The sequence below is a fragment of the Sarcophilus harrisii genome, chromosome 2 (genome assembly GCF_902635505.1).
Source record: "Sarcophilus harrisii chromosome 2, mSarHar1.11, whole genome shotgun sequence".
Taxonomy (NCBI): Eukaryota; Metazoa; Chordata; class Mammalia; order Dasyuromorphia; family Dasyuridae; genus Sarcophilus; species Sarcophilus harrisii.
Genome location: NC_045427.1, coordinates 513,497,485 through 513,509,856, shown reverse-complemented (window position 1 = coordinate 513,509,856; position 12,372 = coordinate 513,497,485). Strand labels below are relative to the sequence as shown.

The 12,372-nt window shown below is 32.8% G+C and overlaps 1 protein-coding gene across 6 annotated transcripts in view; it reads left to right on the top strand.

Moving 5' to 3' along the window:
- Positions 1 to 12,372, top strand: part of LRRC49 (leucine rich repeat containing 49) — a 185,121-nt gene that overhangs the window by 5,277 nt on the left and 167,472 nt on the right. For 3 of the 6 annotated variants that reach the window (XM_031955290.1, XM_031955292.1, XM_031955288.1), the window contains 4 exons: positions 2,190 to 2,207; positions 2,303 to 2,500; positions 2,837 to 2,939; positions 5,902 to 6,105. In XM_031955290.1, coding sequence (XP_031811150.1) covers positions 2,190 to 2,207; positions 2,303 to 2,500; positions 2,837 to 2,939; positions 5,902 to 6,105 — 523 coding nt within the window. The remainder of the gene's footprint in view (positions 1 to 2,189; positions 2,208 to 2,302; positions 2,501 to 2,836; positions 2,940 to 5,901; positions 6,106 to 12,372) is intronic. The other 3 variants (XM_031955289.1, XM_031955291.1, XM_031955293.1) reach the window with 2 other exon arrangements.

The window sequence follows — 12,372 nt, the reverse complement described above, 5'->3', positions numbered from 1 at the left end:
GGGAAAGAATGGAGAGGAGAGGGATTAGATAGGAAAAAAAGAAATATTTCCTATTGTGTAAATACCATACACATATGATTGGGCTTCATGCCCTAGAAAATAAATAGTAATACTTGGTTGTTTATCTGTTGTCTTATTCTTACTCTGATTTATATTACTTTTTAATATGCCCAGTTGCATTAATTTCTAGTCATTTGCAATTACAGCCTATTGCTTGAGATTCTTCATTGAATATTTAAACTTTCTTTTGATCATTGTACTTATGCTTTATTTACCATATAACAGCTGCTTGGGGTATTCAGATAATATGTAATTTGTACTAATATCTTAGTGAATGGTGTTTCAGCCCTGATAGACTGCCTCCTTTTTTAGGCCTTTGTTATTTTTCAGAAGTAGATTTTCATTGATATATTTTGTTTTTATATCATGTAGCTGGTATACTGTATCCCTCTCAATAACCCCTTTCAGAAAGCCATCCCTTATAATAAAAGGAAGAGGAGTAAATCAATAAAACTGATCAATGTGTTAAAATATATAAAAATATATTTAAAAGGTATGAAATTACATATGTTTCATATCTGTAGTCCCTGCCTCCACATGAGTGGCAATAATTCTGCATGAAGTGGGAAAGGGGGAATGTCTTCTTATATTTCTTCTTTGTGGCCAAGACTGTTCTTTATAATTTTGCAACATATATGTCAATTGGTTTGTAGTTACTTTTCTATTTATGTTATAATCATGTGTATATTATTTTCTTGACTCAGCTTACTTCAATTTCTATCAATTAATGTAAGCCTTTCCTTAACTTTTTGTGTTTATCATTGTTTCTTACAGCACCAGTAATATTGCATTACATTCATGTATCATAATTTAGTAATTTCCCCAATTTGATGGTTATCTTCTTTGTTTTCAGTTCTTTGTTACCGCAAAGTAATAAAATATTTTGTTGTTTCTTTTATATATATATTTGTCACTGATCTCTTTGGGGAATATATAAGCCTTCATTATTGAAGACTTTATTCAGATTCTTGATGTGTAACATATTGATGACACTAGTTGAATGGTTCAGGAAACTGGACCATTAAAATCTGTGTTAGGCCAATTCTCTAGACAAATGGAAGGCCAGTAAATAATACTTTCTATATCTTCAGCATGTTCTAGGACTTTGTGCCATTTTGGTATTGCTCTGTCTTCTACCATGTAATTTAAGTAAAAGAATTCATTTTACACTTTACTCTCTATTTTCCCACATTTAGATCCATGATCTTCTCCAAATGGGCATATTTGCTTGAATATCATCTGTGGATTCATAATGTCCTGATTGTTCTCTGTGTCTAGCGTTCTATACTTTGTAGCCTTTAGAGCCCACCTTAAAGGAATTTTTTCCAGGAGAACATCCCATCTACCCCAGCCCATACAATTACTCTTAACTTTACATTGATAAACCAGCTTTCACTTCTATGAAGACATATTAATAGATATTTGTTGTTATTCATTCTGTGTTTTAAAACAAAACATACCTCCTAGGATGCCACTACCTTTTATATACATGGGATAGTCCAAAAATCTTAGTGAAATTTTAAGCTTTTGGGACTCCCTGTATAATGCCCTATTGGAATGTAAGTTTGGCAAGGGCAAGAAATATCTCTTGGGTTTGTATAGATATCCTCAATGCTTAGTACAGTGTTAGCAATATGATATTCTGTTCATTCATATATATATATATTCATTCATATATCCAGAGAGCCTTTCCTTTTCAGTTTGCTTATCCTAATATATGTTTGTTCATCTTGTTTGCATGCAAATTTTAAAGCTCTATGAGGGCAGAAATTCCATCCACCCCACAATGGTATTCTATTATCTACCTCACCAAATTGCTACGAGAAAAATATCCTGTAAGCCTTAAAGTGCTATACAAAAGTTCTGTATTTTCTAGGCAATAAATAAATGTTTATTGAGGATGATGGAGTTTTTTGTTTTTGTTTTTTTGCTTAATTGCAATACTATCTATTCATAGAACTGAATGTAGAAAGAAAAGTTGAAGAATTAAAGAAAAAATATTAAACATTTAACCATTGGGAAGCATTTATTTAAACAATTTACTATTATGTTATTATTAGTTATTCATTAATTCTTCATTTTTTCTTTGTACATGACTGAACAACTCAACAACAACAAAAATGTACTAGGAACCGACCTAAATGATGGTATGAAGAACATGTGCTGTAACAAATTTTCCATGTATTTCTTAAATCAGAGTTATATTGTCTAGTTTATGATTACTTTTTTAAATATTTTGAAGGGGATGGAAGAGTAATAAGTCCTTCACCTCGTAACAAACCATCATTCGTCCCATCCACAACAAACTTGACAGACCTTTGTGGGCTGGAACTGAAAAGTGGTGCAAACTCTTTATCAGCATTTGGAGATTCTTCCATTCAGACACCTACAAAATCCAGAATTCGACAGGGCTGTCACAGTGCTGGCCCAAATGTATCTGGTAATGAAAGATTATCATCTTGATAAACTAGAAGAGTGTTTTAAAATTTAAGACTAGGAGTACTAGCTTATTAAATATATGTACTTAAATACAGTTTGAGTAGTTTTTTACTTTGAATTTATTTATGAGGTAAAGGGACAATTATTTGAAATGGATGCAACATAGAGTTTTGGTTTGAAAAAAGAGAAGCATCTCCTATGTAGAAATTTAAAAATAAGGAAAGATAGAATAACTGAATTCCAAAAGAGCTATTGGTAGGTAAGGGAATTAGAATATAAAGCTACTTTGTATAAAATATTTTGAAATTTGAGTGATTTATGTGTTATTTTCCAATAGGTGATCATGTCTACTTGGGGAGTTCATCAATGCCTGCATTTCCAGTTCTTCATCGTTCTAATGAAGAGAAAATTCTTTACTCAGATAGGTTGACCTTAGAAAGGTGAGGCACTTGAAAGCTATATATGTTGGAAAACATTCAGAATCTATATCAAAAAGAAGATAACATTATCATAGCACAGTTGAACAAGTATATGAGAACAATATTTTTTTAGAGAAAGAAATCTAAAATAATAAGACTTAGAACTGAAAGGAACTTTAGAGATCAATGGGTCCAGGCCTCCCATTTTACAAGCAAGGAAACTAAGGGCCATACAATCATAATGACTTATCCATGATTACTAAGCCAGAATTCCAGTGCCATCCTTCTGACTTCACACCCACGATACTATTTGTTACTGGCTTAGTTTTTATTTGTGGATTTGGAAAAGTATGAGTACTATACTGTGGAAAGCAGGAAGAATTCTCCCTGTTTCTGGCCACTGATGGATAAATAGCATATGAAAAGAGAATCTTCAGATGTCAGCATAGTGGTCGACACAAATTGTATAGGTAGAAAAAGCCTGCAGTGTGGTGGGTAATGAAGGGTCCAATTCAATGGCATTTCTTTAACCTTAGGTTAGTTTTTGTTTTTTGTTTTTTTGATATTTCTAATACTAACAATGATATGCAGCCTATCTGTAACATTGTTTTTTTAATGTTTTGTAATTTTTTGTTTACGCTTTTAAAAAATTTACTGTATTACTATAATCCTTCATTGTTACTGGTACTGCAGTCTTAGGAGAATTAAAATATTTGAGTACCAAAGAATCTCAGAATTTTTTTGTCCCTTCCAACATACATTAGAGAAGGCATAAATGAAAAATGAAATTATTGTTGTTGCTAACTTGTTTTCAGTCATATCTGACTCTCTATAACCCCCTTTGGGCTATTTTTTGAAAAAGATACTGTCATCTCCTTCTCTAGGTCATTTTACAGATGGGAAAATTGTCCAAGGTCATACAGCTAGTAAGTGTCTGAGGCCAGATTTGAACTCATAAAAATGGGTCTTTCTGACTCTAGACCCAGCATTCTATCCACTGTGCCACCTAGCTGTCCTGAAAAATGGAATACTCATACTTTATGAGCAAAAATTCAATTATTTATAAACCAATTCCATCAAATGCAATAGTAAAAAGGAATAAATGTTGTGAATTTGATATACTTAGAAAATAAAATGAAAACTATTAAAATAATGCTGGTATCTATTTTGAACCAATTTCTTATATATTTCTTTTAAAATTATACCCTATCAGCCGATCTAATTAGTCAGAAACAATGTTAGTTTGTGCCTTGATTCTGACAGATATCAGAATGTCAGTTATGCCTGATTTCTTTTCATCTTGTTTTAAAGTTACACAAAATTAAACTCTAAATATTTATTTTCTGTTATAGTTACCTCCCTATTCAGATTTTTTCTTCATGATTATAGAGCCATAAATGTTTCCTCTCCTAACCCCTGCTCTTTTTGGGTTCTAGTAGCAGCCCTAGTCAGAACATTTCCTACTCTCAAATTTTGTTCAGCTTTAATGTCCAGGACTCCTAAAATGCCCAGAACTATTTGTACCCTGTCCTTTACACGTGTATTAGGATCTTTCGTGTGCATTTAAAAAATGCCAGTTTTCACAAAGATGTCAGAATCCACATACTATTGGGGCTTTATACCCACCCTTATATAATTGTCTATTTCATAGTATGAGAGGAAAGAGGAGAAACTGGGAAGAGTGCTGCATTTGATGTCAAAGGACTTAGGTTCAAATCCTGCCTTCATTACTCATTACCAGTGTAGCAGTGCTGCTTAACCTGTCTGAGTCTATTTTTCATCTAAAAAGTGAATAAGTTGGACCAGACAAACTTTAAACCAGTACTTTCTAGCTCTAAATCTCTGACCCCAAGTTAGGGATGAACACAATGACTCTTCATGGAAGTTTTTCACAAAAGCTCATTTTATCCTTTGTGAACCTCATTAAGAAGCTGCCTTATAAAGTTTCTCTTTGTAATATAGGTGCTATTGAGGGCTACTTTTTAGGGTTTTTTGGTGTTCTATAATACTCTTTCTTTGCTATTTCCTGCTTTCCCTCCCCCAATACAAGTAGGGTTTAGTTTAAACACTTTACAGTTTTGTTTAGATTTGTTGCCAATGGTAATTTTTCCATGATGTTCAAACAGCCATCTCTTCTATATAAATAGAATTTAAAGATAGGGATACGGCTATGATTTAATCGATATAAGGAATTCTCAGATGAGAAAATTCCTTATTCTAATGAAGGTAGGCACTTTCTCTGTGACTTAAGTCCTAGCTAGAGCATTATCTTCAACTCTAAGAGTTTAAGTGACTTATTCAGGGACCCACAGTTGGTATGTACTAGGACTTAAATTAGGTCTTCCTGGCTTTGAGATTAGCTCTTTAATACCATTATATCTTGTTATACCAATTATATACCATTATATATATGGTATACCATTATATATGTTTTATATATATATTATATATATACCATAAGTGACTCTTTTTTTTTTTTTTTTTGCTGAGGCAATTGGGATTAAGTGATTTGTCCAGGGTCATACAGCCAGAAAGTGTTAAGTGTCTGAGACCTGAGTCAGGTCCTCCTGACTTCAGGGCTGGTGTTCTATCCACCGCACCACCTAGCTGCCCCCATTAGTGGCTCTTAAAATAGATATTTATTACTTCTAAAATATTTGTTATATATTGATTCTGCATATTTATGTGTGTGTATATATATATACATATATATTTTTTCAGTTTGCTCATCCTAATTATATATATATCTTATTTACCTACAAGTTTGAAAGCTCTTTAAGGACAGAAATTCTGACACAAATTCTATATACCTCATAGTGATATGCAATCAAAAGTTTGTATTCAATTTTCTTATCACCACACACACATACCCAAAATGAATGTACAAACATTGATAGAAGAAATTGATCCATTAGCACAGCATTAAGTTGGAAACAAGAGCAGCTAGACATAGTCTTTAATATCTTTTTCTTTCATATTCTAGGCAAAAACTGACAGTTTGTCCTGTGATTGATGGGGAAGAACACCTTCGTCTGTTGAATTTTCAACACAATTTTATAACTAGGATCCAAAATATTTCTAACCTTCAGAGCCTCATATTCTTGGATTTATATGATAACCAGATTGAGGAAATAAGTGGACTTTCTACACTTAGATCCCTTCGTGTTCTTTTGTTGGGAAAGAACAGGTAATGAAGTGGAAGAGGCATATTTTATAATTTTTTTCAATGGAGAAGACTTAAAATGTCTATATAACACATATCTTATAGGACTAATATTTGGCATTTTTTGTTCAGTTATTGTTATAAGATGGTTAGAGGTTTTGGAGCTGTGAAAGAGCTTAAAGGTCATCTAATCCAACCCAATATAGTGCTTTCACACAAATCTAAAATGTTGATTTTCAGTCTTATGGCTTTCTGATCTTTAATAGATGTGTCCTCATCCATCCGTGTCTTCTTTGCTTTTTGAGGTGTCAGTTAGTCATTGAACATTTCATTTATTAAGTACCTGTTTTGTGCTGGGGACTGTGCACTAGTACTGGGAATACAAAGAAAGCCAAAATGTAGTCTTCACCTTTGAACAACTCACACTCTAGTGGGGGAGACAATATGCCAATAATTATGGATGAACAAACTATATGTAGGTTAAATTGGAAAGGCACTGGAATTCAGAGGGATTTGGACAGGCTTCCTGCAGAAGTTGGGAATGTAGCTGGGATCTCAAGAAAGGCAAGAGGGGCCTATACCAGTTTTTTTTTAAAATTTATTTAATAGCCTTTTATTTACAGGTTATATGTATGGGTAACTTTACAGCATTAACAATTGCCAAACCTCTTGTTCCAATTTTTCACCTCTTACCCCCCACCTCCTCCCCCAGATGGCAGGATGACCAGTAGATGTTAAATATATTAAAATATAAATTAGATACACAATAAGTATACATGACCAAACCGTTATTTTGTTGTACAAAAAGAATCAGACTCTGAAATATTGTACAATTAGCTTGTGAAGAAAATCAAAAATGCAGGTGGGCATAAATATAGTGATTGGGAATTCAATGTAATGGTTTTTAGTCATCACCCAGAGTTCTTTCTCTGGGCATAGCTGGTTCAGTTCATTACTGCTCCATTGGAAATGATTTGGTTGATCTCGTTGCTGAGGATGGCCAGGGACATATACCAGTTATGGGGTATAGCTTTTAGCAAGGAACAGCAAGAGGCCCGTGTCACTGGATTGCAGGGTGTAAGAAGCCTGAAGAGAGAAGTGTATATGTGTACGTGTGTAGGCTGCAAAGAATAAGTGCTTTGAAACCATATGGAAGATTTTATACTTGATTATCTAATTAATAGGAAGCTTATTGAGTAAGTGTTGATAGATGGCAAAATATCAGATCATAGCGCTTAGACCTGAAAGGAATTTCAGAGATCATGTAGTCCAAACTGCAGTCTTCAGTCTCCTAGCTTTTTTCATTTTAAATTTGTGTTACTTTTAATTTCTTCTGAGTGCTAGATAGGTACTTAGTAATATTTGTTGGTTGATTCTTATTCACATATTAGCATTTTTGAGAAGCACTTCATTTATATCCTCAAATGGACAACCTGTTCTCTTAAGATATACTGTCATAACCAAAATTGCTAACTCTCTTGAGTTTTGCATTTATATATGCATAAATGTATATGTACATATATTTTCTTTTTTTATTATAGCTTTTTATATACAAAATGTATGCATGGGTAATTTTTCAACATTTACCCTTGCAAAAACTTCTATTTCAACTTTTCTCCTCCTTCCCTCCACCCCTTCTCCTAGATGGCAGGTAGTCCCGTACATGTTAAATATGTTATATATACATATATTTTAATTTATCATCTCAATTAGACTTACACTTTTTTAGATTTAACAGTTGACTCCTGCCACACTTTCAAGGGAGGTTTGTTTAACCTATTAGCAAATAAAAAATAAATCTGAAGTAAAGAGTGATGAAACACAGATATGGGCACTATCCCACTTATGTTCTCGTTCTCCTATATTGGATGAATCCTGAATTTCCTATTTGCTGCCACCAACTTGGTTAAAATGAGAAGAGATCTTTTTCTTCAAAGATCTTGCCCTCACATCTTGACTCTCTTTGATTTCTTTAATCCTCTTGCTTTTCTACTGCAGTCTAGAATGTATAGATAATTCAAGTGTACAATCAGTGAAGGAAATTTCAAGGTACAAGCTGTATATAATTTAAGTATTTTACAAATGATATTTAAGTTACTCTGCTTTGTATAGATATAAAACACTAAAATCTTGTTGGTTCCTTTTCTGTTTTCTCTCTACTCTTTCTTCTTGGTGACCTCACTAGCTCCCCTGAGTTTAATCATCATCTATATACATATGATTCCAGATCCGTATATTCAGCCCTAGTATCTCTCTACTGAGGCAATTTCCTATAGAGGCAGCTATATGGCATGATGGATAGAGCACTGGGCTTGAATTCAGGAAGATATGATTTCAAATGTGCCCTCAAACACTTACTTACTGACCCTATGCAAGTTCGTTCACCTCTGTTCATCTCAGTCTCCTTATCTGTAAAATGGGGATAATAGTAGCACCTATATCTCAGACATCTGTAAGAGAGATATCTGCAAAGTGCCTGGCACTTAATAAATTGCTATAGAATTGTTAGCTATTATTATCATTAGATATTTTTCACTGCAATAGTACACTATTGGCATTTCAGATATTCAAAATAGAAGGCATTAACTTTTTTCCTAATCCTACACCCTCTCTTATACTTTCCTGCTTCTTTTTTCTGTGTGTGTGTGTATATATATATATATATATATATATTAAAGGCATAATCCGTTTATTCTAGTCATGTTAGGAAATAGTGGAAGATTTCTAGCACAGATTATCATGAGCTAGAATTTTGTTAAAGCTTCTTTATAAATTATGTTTTAGTGTTCTCCTTAGCTTTATTGTGTCCCTATGTCAAATACTAATTATGGATATTTTACTTATCTATATTTAAGGATTCATTACTGGTTTGCCTATTTGCAAATGGTTATATTGACCGTATCTAAATTTCATCCACAGCAATTTTTTGTCTGTTTCCACTTTGTGCGATCTATTGTGATAGTTCCTGATGCAGAGGCAACTTAAGTAGAGAAGGTCATGGGACAAAAAATCTTAGTAAAGGCCCTTGGATATACTTTTCCCATTTGTACTGAATTCTTCAATTGTGGTTACTTAGTCCTTCTGTATCTAGTTTACTGGCTTTTGTCAGTCAGCCTCTTTGAATCTAGGCTCCTATACCTTGTTTAATAAGTTCCAGACTCTGACCTGGCCTGTTTTATTGGTCTTTTAGTGTCTGCTTGGTCTTCTTGATCTTCTTTCTATTCATCTATATTGAATCCTTTGGAGTCTTTTTTTTTTCCTACATAGACTTATGGTATTTGTATATTATTTTCCTTTATTAACTGACCACTTGGCCATCATGCCTCGCTTCCCAGATAATTGCAGTCTAATTGGATTCCCGATCATGGTTTCTTCTGTTCTGCTTTATCTTGTGGATGCTCAATATTTGTCAGGATATTTTTTGTTTTGATTTTTCTTTTGGGATAAGAAAAAAAGGACAATATTTAGTTGTTCAGTTGTATCTGACTCTTTGTGACTCCTTTTTAGCTTTTCTTGGCAAAGATATTGGAATGGTTTGCCATGTCCTTCTCTACCTCATTTTATAGATGAGAAACCGAGGCATATAGGGTGGAGTGACTTGCCCAGGGCCACACACTGACTAATAAGTGTCTGAGGCTGGATTCATTGAACTTAGATCTTATTGATTCCAGGCCCAACACTCTATCCCCTGTACCATATATCCATCCTTTATATATAGTAGGAAAAATAATTTCATGCCTACTTCTAATGGCTTAGATAGAAAGTTTTTGTTTTACAAACCCTATGTTGCCAATTATAATTCTAATTTTAGGTAAGAAATTATTTTTAAAAATTTTCTAGCTCAGGATACTGCAGCCCTGCAATCCTATATACTCAGGATACTGCAACTGCCAGCCTTCCTTACAAACCACTTGATGATCCTAAATTTTTTTAAAAAATTTTTTATTATTAAAGCTTTTTATTTACAAAGCATATACATGGGTAATTTTTCCAACACTGACCCTTGCATAAGCTTTTATTCCATATTTTCCCCTCCTTCCCCCCACCCCTTCCCCTAGCTGACAGGTAGTCATTAATACATGTTAAATATGTTGAAATACATGTTAGATCCAATATATGTATATATATTTATACAGTTGCACAAGAAAAATCAGATCAAGAAGGAAGAAAAAGGAAAACTGAGAAAGAAAACAAAATACAAGCAAATAACAACAGAGAGAGTGAGAATGCTATGTTGTATTCCACACACTGTTCCCATGGTTCTCTCTTTGGGTGTAGATGGCTCTCTTTGTCACTACATAAGTAGAACCGGTCTGAATCATCTCAATGTTGAAAAGAGCCATATCCATCAGAATTGTTGATGCTCCTAAATTGATCAGAGGAGAGGTAGTTAGATAGATCATTATTCTTTTCTATTATTATCTTTCCATTTAATCAGCATGGGAATTGAGTAGAGCTAGTAGCTATTCTTCTCAGGAAATTTTTTTTCCTTTTATGTATATTTTGTATATATCTCACCTATATTTTTCCACAAGTTTTATTTAAACTTGTTTTTTTATGTGGGTTCCTCTGGTTGATAGAGGACTGGTCATGCTTTGAATTACTATCTAAACTGTTGTGTGATATTCTTTAATAATAGAAATGTGTGTTATTATTTATTATTATTGTCTAGACATGTGATTTCAGGAAACCTAAACAAGAGATTGTTTGTAAAATGATAACTTGGAGGAAGAGTGATATATATATTACTGTGTCTGAAACTTAATCTCATTTGTTCCCCATCCAGATGTGAGCTAAGGGGAGTGGGAACTTTAAATTTACAAAGGTACATTCGATCACATTAGCCACTACATACAGCTGCCATAGCAATTTCACTTTACAAAATCTCTCCACTCCAGGATTCTTCTTAAAGCAACACTTATAGTCCTTCTATAAAAAATAAAAATTTAAAAACCATATATATATCTACCTTCCATTTTTTTCTCTTTTTAAAGTTTTCCAGAGGCAAATTCCAACTTTAAAATTTCTATTTTTGTAAAGGGATATGTTTGTCATTGGCATAATTTATAAATGGGCATGTTTCTGTAGATGAAATATATCACATGGATATATAATTCAATATTTTGGAATATCCTGTGTCTTCCAGCAACAAAATCTTATACTTCTTTTCTCTCTCTGATTACCACTTGCTAAATGTCCCTAAAAGAGCTCTTAGTTGAAACTTTCAATTTGTAGTGCTATTCATTGAAAATTACAAGAATAATTTTATAGTATTTTTTACAAAAATAGAAACAGTGTAGCAACTATGCAACTAATATAAGAGAATTATGAGGACTTAAGTCTTGATATCTGAAAGAACAAATTGGAGAGACAAGTAGTTAAAAACCTAACTAATATTACATTGAAATATGAAGTATAATTTAAGAATAGAATTGATTCCATATATTTAAAAATAGCATGGGTAAAACTCATATTAGTGACTATTTGATATTCTAATTTGCCTAAATTTGAGGGTTTTTTTCCTCTGTGGTTACCATGATGCTATCAAAACACATGGATATATTCAGAAGTTTATATAATTATTAAATAAGAAATAGATGCCCTTAAAATAATTAAAATATAAAATTTAAATTAAAAAATTATTCAATGCAGATTGTAACTTATCCCTCACTTCTGTCTCTATTTAATTCTTCCTAAGATTGAGATTTGAAACTTCATTTTAATATTGAGGCTTTAAATATAATCCAGGCACAGTTGGAAATAGGCATTGGAACAGATGAGCAGAATATTTTTTATTAGAGTATTGCTTACATAACTTATTACTTTGTGAAGGAGTCCCTGTGAGATGTGGGAAGAGTTTTTTATTATATAGATTATAAGAGAGTGAGAGAGGAGTGGGAGTAAGGTTAACTGATGTCTCGAAACAATAACTGATTGATACCTCACTAATCGCTGAAACTCAGACTGGTAGAGATAAGCATTTTTAGGGTGTGCAAGGAACTATTATCTTTTTATATGCAACAGAGTGAACTGTTGAAGATTATATATTATATTTGTTACTTTTCCTATAGTATTGTTATTCTTCTAAAGTGATCAGGTTTATATGTGCTATTAGTCCAAACTGATCTCCCTTTTTAAAGGAGAAGATGAAAGGTGTAGAAGTATATTGGTTGACACTGTTTTGTTAGAATCATAGTAGGATAAAATAATAGACACTTAGAGTTGGAAAGCATTACAGAATCATATTAACTCAGAATTAGAAGATTATTTAGAATTAGAGTTTATCCTTCC